The sequence below is a fragment of the Muscardinus avellanarius genome, assembly GCF_963383645.1.
Source record: "Muscardinus avellanarius genome assembly, chromosome: 8".
Lineage (NCBI taxonomy): Eukaryota > Metazoa > Chordata > Mammalia > Rodentia > Gliridae > Muscardinus > Muscardinus avellanarius.
In genome coordinates, this window is record NC_137794.1 from 89420337 (window position 1) to 89445120 (window position 24784).

Genomic DNA, 24784 nt, shown 5'->3' on the forward strand with positions numbered 1-24784 from the left:
TCTGTATGTGGAACTAACATTTACTTCAGAATAAAACATTAACAGGGAAGGAAGAGAATCAGAACTTCCACAGAGCTATACTTGACCATATCTTATAGACAAAGCAGAATTACAATGCATGTAACAAAAACAGTAAAAGATTTTTAAAAGTTGATAGTTACAAATATGGTACGTTAACAATTCTCTACTTTATTTCAATACAATTTCTCAACATACAGTCTACTATTTTTCAAGATATTTGAAGACTTAAAACAAAATTTCTATAGGCTACTTGCAAACAGTAAAATTTAAGTAAAATGCTTACATTCTTATTTCAAAACAAAACCAGATTTAAAAAAAAATGGTGGGTGCAAGTTCTGCTCTGTTGCAATTTTACTTCAGATGTACTATTCCTATAAAAGAAAGAAATTAAAGATTAATAAAGATGTGGACAGTGAAAATTAGTCCTAAGCATTAAGTTTCTAAAACTTAAAATGAACTCAACCCCAAGGCCCTAAAATAACTGTGAGATTCACAAAGTGTAATTTTCTACCTTTTCTTCTTTGCGTCTCTCCTTCTTTTCTTCACTATTTTCCATAGTTTCTTCTTCATCTTCAACAATCCCATCCCCTTGGTATTTGTCATGAGTCCATTTAGGACTGCTACCTGATTTTTTGAAATTAAAACGCCCTCTGCCACGTTGAAAAGTACCACGACCTCTTCCTCTTTTGGCCCAGTAATCCACACCATCATCTCTGTCATCGTGCTACAGAAAAGTTAAAAAAAAAATCATCATTGAAATATCTTATAAAGATAATGACTACTTATCCAATGATAAATCATATGCAGTTAATCTCATAAAGTCTGGTATGGTTGGTAATGTCCTAAAACAATTAAAAAAAAAAAAGAAAACTAGATGTTTTCCAAGAAAAATGTACTCCATTTTCATAGAAAGTAATTACACCTTACTATTTAGTAACCCAAGCACAAAAGGTGCCAAAATAATTGCTTGGAGAACTTCAATAGTTAAATAACCAAATTTTCAGGATTCCCTTTTTTATTTCCATACTATTTCAATCTACTTGTTATGCTGAACAAAATGAGATAAAATAACCAGTGTGTGTGTGTACACATTCGGACACGTTTTAGTGAGGACTGGACACAGGAGTGTTCTATCTCTGAGCTACCCCCACAGCCTTTCTTAGTTGTTTTGGAACAGGGTCTTGCAGCCAAGGGTGTGGCACATGCTTGTAATCCCAGGATTTGGGAGGCTAAGACAGGAGGATCACAGGTTCGTGGACAGCCTCAGCTACTACTTAGTGAGGCCCTTTGCAACTCAGTGAGACTATTTCAAAATAAAGAAAAAAATAGGGCTCGGGGTGTAGCTGGGGTAGAAAGCCTCTAGGTTCCATCCCAGTACCGCAAAAAAAGAAGAAAAAAAAAGAACAAAGAAACAAAGGAAGGAAGGAAGGGAGGGAAGGAGGGAGGGAGGGAGGGAAATAGGCTCTTGCATGGTTGCTTAGGATCTTACAACAATGCTGAGAACCACTTCAAACCTGTGATCCTCTTATCTCAGCCTAAGTACTAGGATTACAGGTTTGTGACAGCATGTCAGCTATAACAATTTAAGTCAAAGACTATGCCAAAAAGTTATTACATTATAAATAACATTCAATAAATAAGTAGTATGAATTACCTTACATGTAAAAGCAGATTTTAAATTTCTATACTGAGATTTCAATCTAGGTCAATGTATACAGTACACATCAATCTTCTGGACAGGGAGTTTCAATGATAAATCATGATGTCAAAGTCCCTAGAGTTAACAGAACTTCGCTATTTTCTATTCCAACAATCTGACATATACAGAAACTACCACATTCCAACCTTAATTTTTCATTAACAGTATTCAAATATTATGTTCTCCTAACTTACAAATTATTCTAAGCAAAATGATCTACAGAAAAGTACCTGACACTGTAGATGAGCAGAGTAAATACAAAGCAAAAGGCCAAAGTTCTCCTCAATTCAATTAAATGCTGCATATTTCAAGCTATAAACTCCCCAAAATTTGTTACCCCAAAATGGTAAATAAGGCAAAATTATGCCCCATTACAAGGCATAATGCAGATAAAAGTCACATAACTTATGGAGTACTGATACTGACCAAATACCCAAAAATTACTAAAATGCTTAAGTATTATGTACCTTTTCAAAACAGATTGCCTTTTTTCTTTTTTCTTTTCTTTTTTTTTTTTTTTTTTTTGTGGTACTGGGGTTCCTGGAAGCCCTTCTACCTCCGGGCTACACTTCCAGATCTATTTCTTATACTTGTTTATTTGGAAACAGGGTCTCCTAAGCCAGTGCGCAAGGCTGGCTTCGAACCTGCATGATCCTCCTGTCTCCGCCTCCCAAGCACGGGGATTACAAGCGTGCGCCACCACGCCCGGCCAGATTGCCTTTTTTTGTGTGATACTAGGGATGGAACCTGGTTGCATTCTATCTCTGAGCAACATTCCCATCCCTATTTATGATTCCTTATTTTTTTTTTAAACGGTCTCATTGAGTTGCAAAGGGCCTCACAAGTGGCCAAGGCTGGCTTCGAACCTGTGCGATCCTGTCTAAGCCCCCAAATGCTGGGATTACAAGCGTGCGCCACCACACCCGGCTCAGATTACCTTTTCAAACACAGGACATGTTAAAACAGTTAACATTTTTAAAAATATATGCTTTTGTGCATATTCATTTAATGCAGATTACCCTCTTACATAATTTGAAAAGCTAGGATTATACAGGTAATTAATGTATGATATAAAAAGCTTTACCAATAACTACTTTTCTAACTTTATCAAACTGTAGATTATACCAAGTAGAGGCATATATGATTTCACGATGCATGAAAATAGGGTATTGGGAATTGAACCCGGGCATTCTATGTCTGAGCTACACCCCCACCTGTTTTATTTTGAAACAGAGTCTCAACTGCTAACAAGGCTGGCCTTGAATCTTCAATCCTCCTGTATTATCCTCCAAATACTGAGGTTTACAGGCACTTGCCACCATATCCAACAAAGAATAACTTCTTGAATTATCAGAATAAAATTAAATACATAAAAGGCTGGAAGTGTAGCCTAGCACTAAGGTGTTCACCTAGCATATGTGAGGTCTTGGGTTTGTTGCCCAGTAGTGCAAAAACTAAAATTTAACAGGTGCAATGGAACACACCTATAGGAAGATATCAAGTTGAAGGCTACTTGGTAAGTACCTGTTTCAAAAGAAAAAAATAAAAAGGGCAGCCCAGTATTCTCAGGGTTGATTCCCAGTACCACAAATTAATTTTATATATACCAGAAATCACTTAACTAGAAACCCAAAATAATATCTTTTAAATTAGTCTGCTTCCTCCATTATACAATTTTATGCTTCTTTATCACATTAACAGAGCGAACTCTAGAATCTGTGCAGTTTTTTGCTTGTGGAATTTACAAAGCATTTCATGGATTTGCAGGAAAGGCAAACAAGTTTCGGAGAAAGGGTATGGGCAAGCTGGGCATGATGGTGCACGCTTGTAAACCCAGCATTCTGGAGGCTGAGACAGGAGGACTGTGGGGGGGGAAGAGACAGGGGGAGGGGGGAGAGAGAGAGAGAGAAGGAAGGAGGGGAGGGAAGGGGAGGGGGGAAAGGTATGGGCTACATCTTAGAAATCACAACTTTGATTTTTTAAATTCTCTGAGAATTTATTTCCTGTTCTTAACAAAAGGAGACAACCTTGGGCTGGGTGTGCATCCAGAAGTAGAACACTTCCCTAGTATGATGAGACCTGGGTTCAGGCCTCAATACCCAGGGGGAAAAAGGGAACAGCCTGAGGGAACACAAAATATGTGAAAAAAGCACCCAGGGCAGTGTCTGCCAAGCACACTCAATGGTGGTGGTACTGATGAGAACAAAAATGTTCTATAAATGCTTTCCTCGGTGAAGCACAGTTCGGAGTAACATGTTATTTACTCATCTAATCCTCAGAACAATTCTGTAAAATACTGTTACTAACCATGCTAGAACTTTTTTTTTAATGGGGTGGAAGAGACACAGAAAAACTGAAACCCTTTATTCTCTTGGTGATGGTCATACATTCCCCAGATCCTGGTGGCATTAAATGATTAACCATACCAGGAGGCCAAGAGCAGAAACAGAAAAGGAAGTGGCAAAGCTAGAGCCACACTTAGCAATTACTTTCAGATGTACAGTCATTTAAAATTTGGTAGGACTAAGCTGTGTCTTTCAGAAGATCCCCTAATAGCTGAGCTCTTTTATATATGTATATTTTTATTGGTATGTTTTAATTACACATCTCAGTGATACTCAAAGTGATACATAAAGCTGAGCATGGTGACACACTCTTGTAATCCCAGCGCTTGGGAGGCTGAGACAGGAGGATCGCACAGATTCAAAGCCAGCCTCAGCTACTGAGTGATGCTCTCAGAAACTTAGTAAGACCTTGTTTCTAAATAAAGTATAAAATAGGTCTGGGAATGTAGTTCAGAGGTAGAAATCCTCTGGATTCCACCCCCAGTACCACCCCCCCCAAAAAAAGTGGTATATAAATACAGGCACACAACACTTGGTGCTAAATATACTTTTTCTTTTTTTTCTGATACTACGGATTGAACCTAGTGACGTTCTACCTCCAAACTACACCCCTAGCCCTTTTTTAGTTTTCTGTTTTGATATGGTCTATGTTGCTGTGTCACCACTTGCTAAGGCTGGCCTTGAACCTACAATCCCCCAGTCTCAGCCTACCAACTACTGAGATTACAGGCCTATGCCACCATGTCTACGATAACATAGTCTTATGCAAATTCTTATATCCAAGATTTCTATCTAATTGTAACTTTAAAAACTATTATTTCAGCTGGGTGTGGTGGCGCACACTTGTAATCCCAGCATAAGGGAGGCTGAGACCGGAGGATCGTGGTTCACGGACAGCCTCCGCTACTTAGTGAGGCCCTCTGTAACTCAGTGAGACCCAGTTTCAAAATAAAGAATAAAAAATAGGGCAGGGGGTGTAGCTCGGAAGTCGAATGCCCCTGGGTTCCATCCCCAGACCCGCAAAAAAAAAAAAAAAAAAAAAAAAAAACATTATTTCACTGATAACAAAGAGCCAGAAATAAGATGCTTACATATGGCCAAAATATGAGGAGTCTGTACTAGAACCAAGCTCTTGTGAATCTTATCTCTTCTCCACAGAATAATCAAGTTTCAGGTCAGGGTGTAGCTCAGCATCACTGTCTGCCTAGCACGTACAATATCCTATGTTATATTCCCAGCACCACAAAAAATAATAGTCATAATAAAGTTTCACAGGGTTACTAAACTCCAATCCTGATCTTTCTCCATCCTCTCAATTTTTCCACCCAGGGTCTTTATCTCCCTCTTAAAGTCATCAACACAACCCACCTCCTTCAGCACTTTCCCACTTGTTCCTTACTCAGACTGATCTCTCACACTGAGGTTATATTCAGGCTCTACCTGAGATTAATACCTTTCCCTGGAGTTATGAAAAATGCTACCACACTTTTGGAAAAATTCAAGTTTTGAGATGAGGAATTTCAGAAAATAGTGCAAAGAATGCTATTATAACTCAGTGTTGAAGATTATCAGAGGATGAACGGTATTTTCAGAACTCTAGCTCTGGAGCCCAATGGGTCTGAGTCCTGACCACATTCTTATTGGACACAATGGTCAAACTGCTCTGTAATAGTTTTTATTCACCTGTTAAAACAGTAGCCCAACTCAAAAGGACTTTATTAAGCATTAAAAAACGAATACACATAAAGCATTGAGAATAGCACCTACCATAACATATAATGCTCAATAAATGCTACCTATTAATTATTACAAAGTATTAACATTTAATCAATATGGGCAAAATTTCTATGCTAAGAACCTAAGAGAATGTCCAGTTTTAAGCCTCGTTTCTTCCCAATTGTATTTCTGCTTATATTCCAATTATCAACACTAGATGTCTCACAGGTCAAAGTTTCTTGAGGTAAAACACAAATTATTTTGTTTTATTTATGTGTGGTACTGAGGGTTGAACCCAGGAGCATTATATCTACCTTTAAGCTACACTCCCAACCCTATTTTAATTTTTATTTTGAAAGAGTCTAAGTTACAGAGTGCCTCATTAAATTGTTGACACTACCTGGGAACCTACAATATTCCTACTTCAGTCTCACAAGTATGTGAGGGCACACAAACCCAGTAACTTGGGAAGCTGAGACAGGAGGGTCGCAGGTTTGCAGCCAGCTTCAGCAAATTAAGTGAAGCACTGCACAACTTATGAGATCCTGTTTCAAAATAAAAGGTAAAAGCCAGGTGTTATGGCGCATGTTTGTAATCCCAATTCTTGAGAGGCTGAGACAGGAAGGTCACAGGTTCATGGCCAGCCTCATCAACTTAGTGAGGCCCTCCACAAGTCAGACCCTATTTCAAAATTTAAAAAAATAAAGTAAGAGCCAGGCATGGTGACACACACCTGTAATCCCCGCGCTTGAGAGGCTGAGACAGGAGGATCATGCAGGTTCGAAGCCAGCCTCAGCTACTTAGTGAGGCTTTCAGCAACTTAGTGAGACCCTGTTTCCAAATAAAATATAAAAAAGGTCTGGGAGGATAGCCCGGAGGTAGAAAGCCTCCGGGTTCCACCCCTAGTACCACCAAAAAAAAAAGAATAAATAAAAATAAAAATAAAATAAAATAGGCCTGGGGACTTAGCTCAGAAGTAGGATGCCACTGGGTTCAATCTCCAGTGCTACAAAAAATAAGTAAATAAAAGTAAGACTATAGCTTAGCTCAGAATAGCAATATATGAAACATTGCTACTGCTAGGTATGGTGGCACATGCCTTTAATCCCAGCTACTTGGAAGCAGGACTTGCAAGGTTGAGGCCAGCCTCAGCAACTTAGCCAGACTATCTCAAATTTAGCAAGATTATCTCAAAATAAATAAAGCTATTTGGGATGTAGCTCAGTGGTGAAGTGTCCCTGGATTCAATTTGCAGTATCACACTAAAAAAACAATAAAATGATATTATTGCTACTTTTAAAAAGCTAAATTCTTAGCTGGGTGTGGTAGTACACACTTGTGATCTCAGCGCTTGGGAGGCTGAAACAGGAAGATCTCACAGGTTCGAAGCCAGCCTCAGCTAATTAGTGAGGCTCTCAGCAACTTAGTGAGACCCTGTTTCCAAATAAATTATAAAATAGGGCTGGGATATAGCCTGGAGGGAGAAAAGCCCCTGGGTTCCACCCCCCAGTACCACCAAAATATAAATAAATAAATAAATAAATAAATAAATAAATAAATAAATAAGCTAAATTCTTAAAAGTAATATAAGCTTGTTAATGAAACTACTGCCTAAAAGCCAACCTAAAATAACTGTCTCAATTTAAGGTAAATGCTATGATACTAGATATGAAAGAATGCCAAGTTCTGGCCGAATTATATCTTTGTAAATTGCTAAAAGCAGTAGTAAGCAATACAAACAAGCTGCCCACTTGTTCAGCTCTCATTTCTTCATTTCTCAACCTTTCATACTTGGTCTACTTCTCTGGCATTTTTACTGTTACTCATCACTCCACCTCTGAAATACAAGTTTTTTAACCCCCTTTTCTCTTCCAACTAGTAGTTTTTCCCTTGATTTCTCCTAGCATTTCCAATTCGATTTGTCCAGAACAGAATTTAAACTTCCTTTGCAAAGGGGCATCTTCCATCTAGATTCTGTCTTCTCATTACCAACAGTCAAGTAGATGTCAATGTCCCCATAAATGCTTTCTTACCTTTTCTCAAATGTAACCCCTTAAACAGTATCTCTTAAATCTCTCTGATCTAAGAACCACGATTTTTCTAACCTCAATTTAAAAACTGTGAGGTATATTACAATCTGCTTTTTCCTAAAATTCTCAAACTCTGTGTGTGTGTGGGGGGGGGGGTGTACTAGGAATGGAATCCAGGGGCATTCTTACCTACGAGCTTACGAGCTACACCCCCAGCCCTAGTTTTTATTATCTATTTTGAAACAGGGAGTAAGCAATACAAACACTAAGTTGTCTCACTAAGTTGCGGAGGGCCCTCACTAAATAGCTGAGACTGGTCATGAACCTGTGATCCTTCCATCTCAGCCTCCAAAGTACTAGGATTACAAGCATGTGCCACCATGCCTGGCTTAAAATTCCCCACTTATACCAGCCATCCAGTGTACTTAAGTTCTCTATACCATGCTTCTTCTCCCCTTCTACTGTCTGTAGAATACCCAAACTGCCCATCTTTTAAGCTCAAGATTCAAGCCAAGTTCCTCAAATTATCTAATTGCTCTTCTTCACAAAAATCCATCGCTTCCTCTTCTGTGAAAAAGCCACTATACACATTAAATTTCTCTATTACTAGCCTGTAAACCAAAATTTGGGATTATATCATATTTATCTTCCAATTCTAGAACCTAGCATAAAAAGTGATCTGTTAATACAATTTAAATTCTTAAAAAAGTAGATGGGGCTTTTAAATGTCTCTAACTCAAAAGCCTTTTACTTTCTAGATTGTAAACTCAAAAGCACCTTAGTCTGTTTCTCATGAGGAAGGCATAAACTGAGCAAACAAATTTATGTAACTTTTTCCTATTAACATAGAAAAATCAGAGGAAAATGGAAGTAAATTGCACTTAAGTAAATTCTTCATTTGCCAAACAAAATACTCACTCCAGAATAGATTTCTCCTCTAAGAAAGCCCTGTCATGAACATTCAGGCTTACTCAAACATATTCATAAAATGCCAAATAAAAGACAAACTCTTCCTAATACTCCTCCTATTTTCTTCCTTGTTACCAACAAAAGTGGTATTTTCAAAAGTGGCTTATTAACATGACTTCCCTAAAAAAAACTATGATATAACAAGAATATTTCTAGGTAATAGTTTTGGTAGTATAAGTAGGCCTCTGTAACATAGCAGATACTTTTCTTCATGTCAGAACTAAGAAAATTATCACCCTCACCCAGAGATCCTTTAGGACATACCACCTCTAGCTTTATCCTAGGAAAACAACTTCATCTACCTCACAGGGAAACATCAAATTAGTGTACAAAACAGCTTTTCCAAAATGTAGTTTACGTGTTAGTACTGGGGATTGAACCCAGGGACACTCTACATCTGAGCTACACCCCTCAGCCTTTTAGTTTGAAATAGGGTCTTGCTAAGTTGTTCTAAGTGTGATTAAGTTGCTGGGGCTGGTCTAAAACCTGTGATCCTTTTATCTCAGTTCCCCAAATCTTGATATTACAGATGTGAGCCATCATACTTGGCTCAAACTGCAATTTTTCCATCTTTCTTTTATGATAGCCTCTCTGAGACTCTCAATTAAAAGTTCTATTTTAAAATTCCTTTCCTCGTTCTTTAAAAAAAAAAAAAAGACCTGGGATGATGGCAGGTACAACTTAAAAAGTTCCTACAATTATTACTGTCTTATAGACAGACATGAACTGTATACTTAGCTCAACAACATTATCAGTTCTTTTCCAGTTATAGCTATCAAATCAGGTATTAAAATTTTTAGTTGACCCAATCAACCTATATGTGATGTCAAGACAGCAAACAAGACTACTGGGACCCACATTTTCAAAACTTCAAGTCATCTGAGTAGTCAATTTTTTTAAGTTTCCCATGTTATTTATGGTGAGGCTTTTCATATTAGTGGAATCTATACTCAAATATATATTTACCTAGTATGTTTTGAAAATTAATGCAAACCAAATAAAAAGATTTCTAACACCCACCAAGAAGTACTTCTTGCTCTTTGGGGTATATTCTGGATCCCATTCCTCTTCCTTCGGTCTCTTTTGAAAAGTAGTATTTGAGTTGTTTGGACCAGTATTTGTCCCAGCAAAAACTCCTCTGGCTCTTCCTCTGCCTCTAATTCGAAACTGATTAACATTAACAAAACTGTTTAGTAATGCAATCGCAGGTATTCAGTTACATGCAAACTCTAATTTTACTTCAATGGCAACAACAAAAAAATGTTTCCTATATAAATATCACTTTCGGAGCCACTGAGCATGAAAAGGCTGGCAATCGTACACCATAAGCAAAAAAAAAAAAAAAAAAATCCTGCCTACTGGAAGTTGAGCAGGTCAAGAAAAAAAAAAAGAGTATCAACCTAAATGTCTGAAGAATGCACTTTCAAACTGTTTTAACATACACAAGTTTTCCCTTTACTAGTCAAAGAGTTTCCTAATTCTTTTGAATTAGAACCCCAAGTGTTGCAACCACATCTATTACCATATAAGAAAAGCTCTTCTTTCCCAAATGATTTCATTAATGAACCCTACAAATATGCAACTAGATATGACTCAAGGTAAGAATCTGAATCTAAAAATTAAAGGTGGACTACCACAATTTTACAACATGAGGGTAATAAGCAAGCTATGTAAAATAAAAAGATAATTTGTATGGTTTCTTTGATTGATACACATATAAGGACTTGAAAATAAGCAAAAATGAAAATGACAAAGAATGAACATAGATTTTTAATATTTTAATATAGCTTAAAATAAGTGATTAAATATGTCAAAAAATAACTTTCCTTGACTCTTGAGTCTAAGAACTATGGATATGTAAGTGAACTGAAAAGTGTGTGAGTGTGTGAGTGTGAGTGTGTGTGTGTGTGTGTGTGTGTGTGTACGCGTAAAATCTCAAAATGGCATTTAATACTTCAAATACCATTTCATTTCTCAAGACTGACTTTAGGAATAAGGACTTACGTAACAGTGCCTCTAGATTATACTTTCCATACTACAGTGCTCTACAGTAAGACCCTACCAAATGACCAAAGTCAATTTCATTACTTACAAAGGTTCCTCGTGGCCGGCTAACTCCTGCAAAGCCTGAATATTCTTTCATTTCATGGTGGGTTTTAAATTCGTCTTCTCTTTCCTTCTTACTTTCCTTTTCTTCTCGAGAACTGGGAGAAGAAGGTGATGCTGAAGAAGACGAAGATCGAGAATGATCTTGCTCCCTACTTTTATGTTTACTGCAAGATAAAGAAAACAAAAAGGGTCTATTTTTAAAATGTTAATAAAGAATCCTGTTGAATCTTATAATAAGAGGAATATTTTAAGTAAAAAAACTATTGCTACTAAAATTATTATATAAGTAAAATAACTGGGTGTTAAACTTTGACACAGTCTGTTTTCATTCTTGTTCAATGTTTTATTTACATCACTAATAAAAACATGCTTTGGCCTGCCAGTCATAAACTAGTAATCTGTAAACTTCAAGAATGAGGTTCAGTTTTTCAATACTTTTAAGTTAACTTATAAAATATTTTATTTTTATTTAATGAAAGGAAAAGAAGAGTAGGAAAAGGATGATTTTAAGGCCAAGTTTCAAAATGACTGCAGTCTATACACACTGGGTGAGAACAGTTCATACAATTTGGGCCATAACACCATTATAGAAATAAAAAGCGTAGGACATTACAAATACCAATCATAACCGCAAAAACACAAATAAAATTCACCATTTACCTAATAAAACAGCAAGAAAAATGATTATCTATAATATCTTATTATTTATTCGACTCTATGACGATCAAATATACGGCTCAAATACAGCACCCCGAAAAAGGTCATACCTGCAGTAACTCTTACCACTGCTAATAGTATCCATGGAAATATTATTTTGAAATACCAATACACATTGCTATTCCTAGTCCTTCCCCCCATCTCTCCCATGTTAAACCACTAGTTATCAGTTTAAAATTCTTGTACTCTGGGTGTTATGAGTTGAAAAAGTGCGGAATCAAGCATAACGAACCAAAGTTCTTACACAAACTGTTTCTAGAAATGCACTGCATTGAAGTCCAACCTCCTGATGTAGCCTGGATAATAGGACACATTAATTTGTCATTTTTTTTTTCAGTGTTAGCTTGCTATTCCAAAGTTTTTGTCCTCATCCACCATAAGCCGAGTAAAAGACAAATACATTTTTGCTGTAAAACAAATAATTTTAATTGTTTAAATTTAAACATTCGATTACACAGTCAAAATTGAAAGCAATTAAGCTGACAATTATTAAAGGCTAATTAGAAGCTAAACCTAACTCAGACAATGTTAACAATTACCTGTCTTCTCTGTAAGATTTGTATTCCTTGTAATCTTTTGGAGTTTTTTCCTGCTTTCTTGATCCACTGGATTCCCTGGAGCCCTTGGAATCCCCCCGTTCTTTACTTCTTTCTTTTCTACGTCGATCAATGTCATGCCGAAGATCAGCAGAATCACACCGTAATTTTTTATCTCCCTATAAAAAAACAGATAAAAATAAAAGATTTTAGGAAATAGAAAAAATTACATACAGTTAAGATTCCTGCCAGTTTCTAAACTGGCATTATAGAATCAGAAAGATCATGTAAGACACTACTATCATCCTTAGTTTTAATTTTGAAAAGTACCTCTTTTTAAACTATTTATGTACAAATGTGCAGTGGAATTGTAAGTTACTAAAAACTATCTTGAATATTTTATAGGATTTTATTTAAGGCAATTCCTAATAAGTTTCTGTACAGTAAAACTGATACATTTTTCCACTTAATATATCATCATTATCCCTCATCCTTCCAAATGCCTTTAAAAATACAGTTTAATAACAATAAAAGCAATAATGTAGAGTTGTGATGCAGCATTCTGCCTATAAAGTTGAGGGATCCTAAAGTAATGGTTCTCATTAACTATAAACCTCATTATCATCAAGGTCTTCCCAAAAAAGTTGACAAACCCAATAAAATACACTTCAAAAGTAAGAATTCTGTGATTTCCATAACATGCACGTGGAATATGATTATGAAACCAATTGAAATTGAACAAGGGTTGAAACAAAGCCAGAAAGATATTATTCGAAATCCTGTACTCAGTATCTTGGGCCATATATTGCCCTTTCTCAATTCAGGTATTGCAACGGACATTAGCTTAACTGGGTCACAATTCACCTCCTTCTTGTTCCATTGCTTTTTTCAAATACTATATAATTTAGGAAGATGGAAAGAGGCATCTAGGAATGAAGAGAAATTACACATCAGTAAGATGCTAAGCAATGTGGACATCCTCGCTAGTATTCAACAATAAGAAATGTATTTATTCTGGGAAGACTAGCTACAATATTCATAAGCATATGTAAAACATTTATCTACAAATGATAACTACTCACCTATTTGTTCCTAGTGTAACAAAGCAAAAATATCTATTCAAGAACAAAAAAAAAACTTCCTATTCACCTAGGTTTACCAAGTCCACAAATAATAAGATAAATTACTTTATAAATTGCTAACTATATATCGTAATTGCATATTAATGTTTATTCATTCAAATAGGAAGATGAAGGATAAAAACCAATGGCATATCCTCTTGTACATCCATTAGTTATCACTACTCTCTCTCCCAAATCAAAATCTGGTCTGAGTAATAAGAGAAAATACTCACTAGCAGAGCACCAGGATAGACTCAATTTTTAGGAAAACACAATCAACTAACATTAATACCAAAGGTGATGAAGTTAAGAGTACACACACATACATACACACACCCCACCCCAGTATTCACTTCTGAAAGTCTGCTGCTCCATCATCTGTATATCCCATGCAAAAAAATCTCTTTGTAAGCTCTAGATTCACATCCAGTAAGTCAATAGCATACAAAAATTTGTATACAACCACTGTCTACTACAGCTTTAGTAATAATACTGTCAGTGTTTCAAAAGAGCCCATTTATTCCACAACTCTGCAAAACAAATGTATTCTCACTTTTTAAATTAAGGTAATCAAGGTCCAAGAAGGTTAACTTTTCCAAATATAATATAGATAATACTTACTGGTGCTGAAAATAGAATCAAGCAGTATTTCCAAATGCAACATACAATTGCTCACTTTCTATCTTTTCCATACATTTCTACTACTAGACACTGTATGTCATCATATAGGCTGGTATGGAATGTATCAGTCTTCTTAACCACTAAATTCCATCCTAAGCCCTTCACTCTTCAAGATCAATCCTTCACAGGCTCTTTTCCAAATCAAAAATAACCCAATAATGACAAAAAGTTATCTGTTAAACAGTTCACTTATAAATCATTTTTGGAATGTTTATTTCTTAATGCACATCAAAAATGCATTCCAATAGTGTGGGGATTAACTCGTTATCTGTTGAAGAACCTAGAGGTATTTATTTATTCATTTATTTTTTGTAGTATTGAGAATTAAACCTATCTTCGAGCTATAGCCCCAGACCAATTTTCTTACTTGGAAACAGGGTCTCACTAGCTTGACCAGAGTCTCACTACTTGCTGAGGCTGTCCTCAAACCTGTGAGCCTCCTGTCTCAGCCTCTCAAGTACTAGGATTACATGTGTGTGCCACCATGCCCAGATTAAAATTATCTTAAGCACACACAAATTCTTACTACTCTACCATAACTCAAAACTATAGGAATATAATTTCTACCCTTGCGCTTTTAGCATCTTCCTTTGTCTACCCAGTTTCCTTTCATTTAGCACTTTTCAAGTACTCTTGGTTTTACTTAACATATTTTAGTGTCAATTTCTTCTAGACAGAAACACTATCTATACATTACCATAATGTATTTACAAGGTAAAAACAGAAGACATCAAAAACGTTTTACCTTAAGATAACTATATTTAATACAGTATCAATAAGCTGAACTTAAAATGAAAACGTGCAAACACATACCTTCTGATTTTCTTCTTTAAAAACTCTCTCTTCCCCTGCTAAACGGGTGTGCTTCCTCAGGGCACTCGGAGAGATGTCGATTCTCCTAATTTAAATAAAATCCATTTATAGCTTTATTACTAACTTCATAATACAAAAAAATACACAGTACTACCCATTTTTGTGAGACTAAACAACTACTTCTCTCCCCATCAATTCACAGTAAGTCTGTATTAATTCAATTCCTTATAGATGATTAACTAATAAAAACAAGTAGGGCATGGTGATACACACCTGTGATCCCAGCACTTGGGGGACTGACACAGAAGGATCACAGGTTAAAGCCCAGTCTTGGCAACTTACCAAGACTCTCAGCAACCTAGTGAGACCCTGCTTCCAAAAAAGTAAAAATTAAAATTAAAAAAGGGCGCCGGGCGTGGTGGCGCACGCTTGTAATCCCCGCGCTTGGGAGGCGGAGACAGGAGGATCACGCAGGTTCGAAGCCAGCCGCGCACGCTGGCTTAAGAGACCCTGTTTCCAAATAAAAAAGTATAAAAAACAGGTCTGGGAGTGTAGCCCGGAGGTAGAAGGGCTTCCAGGAACCCCAGTACCACCAAAAAAAGAAAAAAGAAAGAAAGGAAGAAAGAAAATTAAAAAAGGGCTGCTGTGGGGTGAGAGCATTCGAATAGAATATCCCTGGGTTCAATCTCCAATACCACACACATTAAAAATGAATTAAAATGCTTCAGTTAGACTTTGTTTGCCATTAAGAATTAAACACAGGGGCATTCTACCTCAGAGCTACACCTCCAGCCCTTTTTTTTTATTTAAAACTGTTTTCCTAAGTTCCTGAGGCTGGACTCAAACCTGCAATCCTCCTGTCACAACTTCTCAAGCTTGGATTAAAAGACAGTAGTCACCACACCCAGCAAGTAGACTTTTATATGTAAATGAAGCCTGATCTTTTTAAATACCAAATATATTTTAATCATAAAAAGAGAAAAACAATGCCAAGTGTGGTGGCATATGCCTGTAATCCCAGTACTTGGAAGGCTGAGACAATCAATCACAGGTGTGAGGCCAACTTCAGCAATTTAGCAAGACCTTGTTTCAAAATAAAAATAAGACTGGGCTGGGCGTGGTGGCGCATGCTTGTAATTCCCGCGCTTGGGAGGCAGAGACAGGAGGATCGCGCAGGTTAGAAGCCAGTCGAGCCGCACTGCCTTAGGAGACCCTGTTTCCAAATAAAAAAAATGTAAAATTAGGTCTGGGAGTGTAGCCCAGAGGTAGAAGGGCTTCCAGGAACCCCAGTACCACCAAATAATAAATGAATGAATGAATGAATGAATGAATGAATGAATGAATGAATGAATGAACGAACGAAAACAAGACTAGAAGTATAGCACAGAGGTAGAATGCCTCTGGGTTCAGCCTCCAGTATTGGGGGTGGGGGAACATGACAGAAAAAAGTTTTGATTGAATACTAATTACAGTCATGCATTTGCAACACATCAATTTTCTCAGTGAACACACAAGAAAATAATTACTTGCTTCTAAAGAATCTTCATGTTTTTAAACAATCGATGCAGGTTTGGTTTTATTCTGTACTTTCCTTATTAAGCCAATTATCAGGTAGGAAGGTACTTCTTGATCATGCACAACCAAAAGCATAACAACTAAGTACTAAGCACTGAATTAGATGTTTCATTACCAGTATCTGTTACCATCCTAAAAAGCAAACATTTAACTTTATTTTGTAAGTGAAAAAAGTGATGTCCAGAGATTAAATAACGTGTTCCTTACAATTCAATAAAGTGACAAAGCCAGGATTGCAACACAATTGTCTGATTTCAACATTCATGCTCTTTTTATGGACAGGTTCTAACTCTTACCAAATATTTTTACTTAACAAATTTACTCACAGTTCAAGGATTACTCTAGGCATCCACTTACATGTTTATTCCTCCCCTAAAAGATTTGCTATTTAAATTTTACACTGTGGAGTGATTATGAATTACTATGTTAAGTTATATCAATGTAAACAAAGAAAAATGAAAATCAAGAAAAACTAAATGTTTAAGACTTGGAATTAAATTTATTCCAAGTATAAACAAGGAAGAAAACCAAAGTTTACTTGTGTCACAGTAGTAGAAAATCTCCCATATAATACTGTTTGAACATTATCTTCCTATCAAAACTAATTTTTACATGCAAATTGAGTACTATACCTACCTATGTATCTCAGGGCTCTTTTGCCGAGTACTATGTTCTTCAGTGGCTTTCTGATATGAAGTGAACCGCTCATTTAGGGTCACTGGCGCAGATTTGAAGTATTGCTCTGTTGATTTAGAAGAAAATACTGCCGAATTAGGAACTGTTAAAAGGGGATTCTCATTTGTAACAGAAGGGTATGGAGTGGGTTTAAAGAAAAAAAAAAGTATTCAAGAAACCTACCAGAAGAGAATTAAGAGTTATAAAGAACTCCTAACCCTTTCATTTTTAACTTCTTGTACCTCAACAGGTAAGTGACTGCACAGTTCCTCACATGTACCCTGGTCAATACTACATATAACTCAAGAGCAATTAAAAGTCTAAAGTCCAATTTTATTCTAACATACTACTTCCTCACACAAAACAAAAAGAAACAATTCATGGATAGTCATAATTATACCTTGCCGATTCATGAATCAATGAAGCTACTCTAAGTTACCATTTGCAAAAAAAAAATAAAATAAAAAAATAAACTAAAAAATAATTCCATCAGGAACTATGTTGATATATCAATAGAAATGGCTTTAAGAAAAAAAAAGCTGAACACTGCCATTGAGTTGAAAAATATTTTTATGTTCAGTATTTTCCCCCAAAATCTGGCATCTTGGCAAACTTGACAGCATGTTTGATCATCATTTTTTTCTTTAAACAATTTTAAAATTAGTAATATCAATACTGATTAGATTTTAAACCAGTTCAAGATACGCTGTAAATGTAAACTAGAAGGACGTATAAAGTCATGAGCTATGAAATGTTACATTATGAAGCAAGCTATCTGCTTAACAGATCAACATATATCTGTATCAACTTACCGCCCAATATCCAGCACATGTCTCATAACCAATCATTAAAACGTGAAATGGCCACTACAAGGGTAGTGCCTCAATCATAATTCCATGAAACCCAGGAATTTGAGCTAGCAACTCAGTTTTTATGCCATTTTGCCAGGAAGACAGAAGATTCAACTTTGCCTGTATCTTTCAACAGCTATTTTACTTTGAAACATGGATTTTGCCATTTCAAAACATATTCCAGGACCTAGTTACAATGAAAAAGAAAACATCACTGGGCATTTTCAGCTCTCTATATAGTAAGAGCTGTTCAGATCGGTTGCACAATACCAATTATGAAACATAACTACAATTCTTTAAAAAGGAAAAAGAAAAGAAAAAAGGAAAAAAAAATTATCAAAATCTGATCTCAAAATTCAGCAGTAAGTTGTAAAATGGGGAGAGAGGTCAAAAAAAGGTGAAAAAAAGTTAATGTATAATATTTTATGTACCACAATATGGCCATAAACTGGTTCACAACCTTACTTTTAGCAAAATAGCAACTGTCTTTTATTACCATGTTTGAGTAATTAATGTTTAATTACCTCCAAAAAGGAATCCATTAATTATTCACTATTCTCAAATATCATGTGCTATCAAGTGCATAAGGAATTGGTAGTGAAAAGTTTAAGCTATTATGAGTTGTTCTATGACAAACTTTAAAAATAAAAAATAAAAATAAAAACATCCATGGAGGTTCCTGGGAAAGAACCAACTAAATACAAAAACAAAAAAATGAAACAGAGACCTAATTGCCCAAAGTCATACCCTAAAAACCTTTGAAAGTTACTAGTAACTTTGAAACTAGAATTACATACTAATGAAAACAAAATAATTTAGCTGAAATGAGCACCCTCATCTTTAGGATGTAAAGAAATGTCCTATTATCCTACTTACTCACTGTAATATGCTTTTAAATTTCTTGCGTGTTTTCTCCCTTTAAGAATGCTGATAATTTTTTAAATTATAAACCAGAAGAAAAGTATTAGAACAACTTAAGCAAGACAAAAAGACAGGAAGTTAGTTATTTTCCCACTGGTTTCAGTTTAAAAAGAAAAAAAAGAACAGGAATTCTTAGTAAGTAATAACAATACTGCCGCCTTACTGTTATAAATCTATGCCAACAGTACATTATCACGTGTACAATGAAAGGTAGTTTTTAGGCATTCTGCACTTTACACTCTGACAAATTTTAAGGGTCTCATGCTTTACTGAATGAGCTAGCCAGGCACTGACACATTTTAAAAGACAGTTGGCATTAAACAAATCTATGGCATATTTTAACATGACACACACTTTTAGGATGTTTTAATTCCATTATTTTGGTCACTTCGTATTAAATATCTTCATAAATTCCAATGCTAGCAAGATTGCTTTCTCTTCCATGAAACTATTTTTCCAAATTTTTAGTAGTATTTATGCATACCTGCTAGCCCTGGGGCACATTAACTATTAAGCAAAACTAACACTTTTTGCTCACATTCAAGAGAAGCTTAACTCACAACACTAGTTGTAAACAAACTAGGCATACCTTTAACATGATGAACCAAGGACACAATGTGTTGTATAAATGACTCTGAAGTACTTTTGCTGGCCTGAGGCAACTTAATGTGGTCAAAGATGGATCGGAATTCTTGCTCCTTCTTGACAGAATGGACAAGTGTGCTAGCAAGCAGCCTGTCTTTAGTCAAGGAAGCAGGTCTGGAACATATAAATAACACACACAAACAAAATATACCATTGGTTTGAATGTGAAATAGTTATGCTCAGAAAATAAGATGATTAACAACTCACTGATTACTTACTGGCACCAATGTGGAATTACCTGTTTGAATCATCAAGAGGAACAGGTGCCATTTTGAGTTTGACTTCTGGGCGATGAGAATCACTGGCTATCATTTTGATCCTAAGCGGGCTCTCCTCTCTGAAGGTTGACTTTTCTCGTGTGTCCAGATTCTTGTGTAGAGGGGGACTGTAATCAAAGAGGTCTTTGAGCTTTTCAGACTTTACCTGCTCAGGTGATTGAGTTTCTTTCTTTACTGTTATTCTTTCAGAACTTTTGTCTTCTTCCTTGTGCTTATCTTTTGTAGCGCTAGGCCTTTCCACTACATATCCAGTCTCTTTAAGTTTATAATTTTTTTCTTCTCTAAATCCATCACTTTCTCTATTGCCTTTCAGTGAAACTTTGGACTTGTACTTGGATCCTTCCTCCTCAGTATTCCGATGAGACGAAGTAGCAAAATTTTTACCCTGATCTGCGAGGACTGACTTCCTGAACTGTCTATAATCCTCTGTCTCCTCTGTGTCATCCCCTTCTGAATCATTAAACTTTTGTTTTCCAGACTCTTTATCACTGAAGTAATCTAAAGCTTCCTGATCTTCCCATTCTCCCTCTGCCCTCACTTTCTCTGATCCTTTATCCTTTGGAGTCTCTTTATCCCTGGTATTGCTCCTATCAAGCAGGAATACTCTAGACTCTTCATCTGTGAACCTGTGAATAAGCAAAGAAGAGAATAGTAACTCTGGATTGCATTCCCTATAGATCACTTGCATACTTAAATGTGTTGCCTACTGAAAAGTTTTTATAGATTCTACTTTTAAGAATCATTAAGAACAAGATATAGTAACTTTTTAGACTCCCAGCAAGTTTAAAAAGTAAAGCCTTCCTCAAAAACCTATTTAATTATAGTCCACAATTTTGCACTAACAACAAATTGCTAGCGATCCTGTAATATACAATACTGCCAAAATTTAACTTTGAAGCTAAGAACCACTAATGGGCAATACACATATCTACTAGAATTCTACTTATACTCAAAATTTCACACTATTTCACCTACTTCTTATCAATATAAACAAGAGCTCATACATATGAACTTTAATGCCGGTGATGACATTACGTGTTTAACGCTCTATTCCATGGGTTCCCAAAGAGGGCCAAACTGCTGCCCCCCAGGGGGTAGGAGCACTGAACAAATATAGACACACACACAAAAATGCACAGTTGTCATTGCATCTTTCTGTTTATTTGCTTTATAAAGGTAGATTTCAGGAGGGCATTTAGTAATTATTTTTTCTGATAAAGCAACCGTAAGCCAAGTCTGGGAATCTTTGTTTTGAACCACAAAGTAGTTCACATATGAACTTTACTAAATGATCTGGGGCAATATTAAATATAAACTATTATTTAGTACAAATATTAATTCTAGGCTGTACCTTACTACTATCTAGCATGTATGTTCTATTTCCTTACTTTTAAGTCAATTATACTACATTAGCAACCATCTTCATTAAGACTGCTAAACTATTGCTTGAAATCAGAACTTAAATGTAACCGATTAAAATTTCATTCTAAGATGTGAGAGATGACACATTTTCTAAAGTCAGGCAGAATTTGCTAAATATTGACAAGTGAACTATTTATCATACCACACAAGATTATGCAATAAATGCATTACTTATGTAGATCACATCTTAATGGTGAATACAAACTTTCCGTATTTTAACATTAATTTCAAATTGCTACTGTTTTGTTGTTGTTTTTGTGGGTCTGGGGATGGAACCCAGGGGCATTTGACCTCCAAGCTACACCCCCTGCCCTATTTTTTATTCTTTATTTTGAAACCGGGTCTCACGGAGTTGCAGAGGGCCTCATTAAGTAGCTGAGGCTGTCCGTGAGCCGCAATCCTCCGGTCTCAGCCTCCCGAATGCTGGGATTACAAGCGTGCGCCACCACACCCGGCTAGTTACTGTTTTAAACATATCATGGGTTATGCTTTTTGCTCATCAATTTTTCATTGTTTCTATCACTAATTCTGCACTAAGTGAAAATGGGTAAAAATAAAATACAAACTTTTTATTAAAGAATACATCTTCCCAAAAATATGAGCAAAATTTGCATTATCTTCTAAAAATAGAAAGCCATGAGTAAAACAGCTTATTAAATACATATCATAATGCATTTTGTCTTATAATTCCAAGTGGAACTCAAAAACCTATTAATATTTTAATTAAAATACTTTAGTTACCTTTTTAAGAACTTTCCAGTCTTTGCAGGTTCTTGATCTCCTCCATCAGGATAAAACGAGGAACGCCCCCTAGACTCATCTCTTGGAGCATTCTGTGGTGTGATTGTCTTTGCAGGGCTTCGTCGTGAAGGAATATGATGAATTGGACTATTCTGAGAAGGACTGTATCGACTAGATCCATTTCCAACAGAACCAGACCCAGACCTTTCAGGACTATGCTGAATGGAATGTGAATGCTGAGAGGGGGTATTTTTTGCAGAGTGGACCGTACTAAGCATGGGGGCATCAGAGCACGATGAACTCTGACTAGGTGGTGTGGCAATAGGTGAAGGACTATGGGGTGATCTGGGACTATTGTCATAAGCTGAAAGGCCAGGCCAAATATCACCAGATGTGGCTGATTTATTAAACTCATCAATAGATTCAGCTGGATCATGTTCAAATGTATCTTTCGTTTCCTCTTGTGATTTACTTTTCAAAGGACTCTCTCCTTGGGGTTCCCCTTCAGCTTTTTTGGCTTGTTTTTCCTGAGACCCCCGTCTTTTAGAGACAGGAGATTTGCTATATGGGGATGAAGAACGCGACGATGATGATCTTGGAGACCTAGAAGATCTGTAAGACCGGCGAGATCTGCTTCGGGATCTTTGAGAAGAAACGGATCTTCTTTTTGGACTCCTGGACCGTGAACGACCTCGCCTAGGACTTCTAGAATGCCTTCTATTCCAGACAGGTCTATAGCCACCTCGATGATATCTACCACCTCCTCCTTGATAATACCCTCTACCCCTTCCTCTGTACCCATATGGTCGTCTCATTCCTCTATTATTTCTGTAATCTCGACGATAATCTCTGGAATAAATGCGATCTCTACTACGGGATCTTGAGTATGTCCTGGAACGAGACCTAGAACTAAAAAAGAAATAAATATCAATGCAGGAAAAAAGTTCTCCATTCTTTCATTCTAAATACTTCTACTGAATATAATTATCAAAGGTAAAACTTTCAAACCTAATTTGTTCAAATCTTCATTTCTCATAAGACTCACTTGGATAGTAAAACACCCAGTTTCAAAATTTTAAAAAATCTCTAAAAGGAGCCGAACGTGGTGGCACACTTATAATCTCAGCATTTGGAAAGCTAAGAGGAGGATGGATCGAAATTCTCCTACAGCTTCAGATACTTAGTGAGGCTCTCAGCAGCTTAAGAGATCCTGTTTCCAAATAAAATATAAAAAACAGGGCTGGGGTACGTGTAGCTCAGAGATAGAATGCCCCTGGGTTCCATCCCCAGTACCGCAAAAAAATATAAAAAAGAGAGAATAAAAAAGTCAACAGTCAACATATCCAAATATAGGATACATTTTTAAATTATAGTACATCTAGGCTGGCAATTAGCATAAAAGAAAATTTAATGGCATGGCATCATATGTTATAAATAGGTAAAAATTTACACAGAAATTATATATTAAAAAATAACATGGAGCCGGGCGTGGTGGCACACGCTTGTAATCCCAGCATTCGGGAGGCTGAGACTGGAAGATTTGCGGTTCACGAACAGCCTCAGCTACTTAGTGAGGCCCTCTACAACTCGAGACCCGGTTTCAAAATAAAGAGTAATAAAAAAAAAAATAGGGCAGGGGGTGTAGCTCGGAGGTTGAATGCCCCTGGGTTCCATCCCCAGATCCACAAAAATAAATAAATAAAAATAACATAGTACTTAGCAAAGTTAAGCCTAGAAAAAAATACAGAAAAATAATAAATTAGTATTAATTCTTAATGGGATTATGGTCACTTTTACTTTCAACAAGTGGTTTCAATGTTCATGCTATGTATTACTTATAAAACCAGTTAACCATTTCTAAACAATTAAAAAATTCATTTGTAAGCCAGGCATGGTGGCGCACACTAGTAATCCTAGTATTCAGGAGGCTGAGATCAGAGGATCACGATTAGCAGACAGCCTCAGCTACTTAGTGAGGCTCTCCAAAATGTAATGAGACCCTGTTTCAAAATAAATAATAAAAAATAGGGCAAGGAGTGTAGCTCAGAGGTCGAAAGCCCCTGGGTTCCATATATATGTATTTGTTAGAATTCAAACTGGCAAGCCGGGCATGGTGGCGCACGCTTGTAATCCCCACGCTTGGGAGGCTGAGACAGGAGGATCGCACGGGTTCAAAGCCAACCTCAGCTACTTAGTGAGGCTTTCAGCAACTTAGTGAGACCCTTGTTTCCAAATAAAATATAATAAAGGTCTGGAAGTATAGCCCGGAGGTAGAAAGCCTCTGGGTTCCACCCCCAGTACCACAATAATAATAATAATAATGAATTCAAATTGTCAAGTAGTGCATGCTGGTAATCCCAGTTTTGCAGGAGACTGAGGCAGAAGAACTGAAAGTTTGAGGCCAGGTTCAGCAATCTAGCAAGACCCTATCTCAAAGTAAAGACTAAAGGGGTAGGGATGTAGCTCGAAGTAGAATGCCACTGGGTTCAATCCCCAGTGCAAGAGGTAGAGAAAAAGAGTTCAAACAATACATCAGAAATAAAATACTATGAAACATAGGCTCTTTTGTTTACTGCCAAATAGTTCTTATATTATCCAATTCTTCTCTTTAACATTATAAAAAAATACCAAAAAATACAACCATACAATAAGTATCTGACCTAGAGTCAGACTACTAGATTGAAATCTAACCTCCACCATTTACTAGTTTGAATTTACACATCAGTGATTTTAGCACTATATATAGCAGGCACTCAAAAAATATTAGCTATATGGTTATTATTAAATAACTAAAAGCACATTAATTCACCTGTATCTCTTCTTTCTAGAGTGTGATCTTGACCTTGATCGAGAACTAGACTGTGATCTAGACTTTGATCTTGAAGAATGTGATCTAGAATTGGAACGACCCATTTCTTT

General features: G+C 36.4%; 1 protein-coding gene across 1 annotated transcript; it reads right to left on the reverse strand.

Annotated features, from left to right (window-relative positions):
- Positions 1–511: 511 nt before the first annotated feature.
- On the reverse strand, positions 512–24784 carry BCLAF1 (BCL2 associated transcription factor 1; the record flags this gene model as incomplete). Its single annotated transcript, XM_080700131.1, has 10 exons — positions 24675–24784; positions 21866–22774; positions 19663–20328; positions 19369–19538; positions 16969–17074; positions 14758–14842; positions 12146–12321; positions 10873–11053; positions 9801–9947; positions 512–745 (listed from the first exon to the last, which is right to left on the reverse strand). The coding sequence occupies exons 1-10, from the start codon at positions 24776–24778 to the stop codon at positions 512–514; spliced, it is 2778 nt and encodes a 925-aa protein (XP_080556257.1). The 5' UTR covers positions 24779–24784.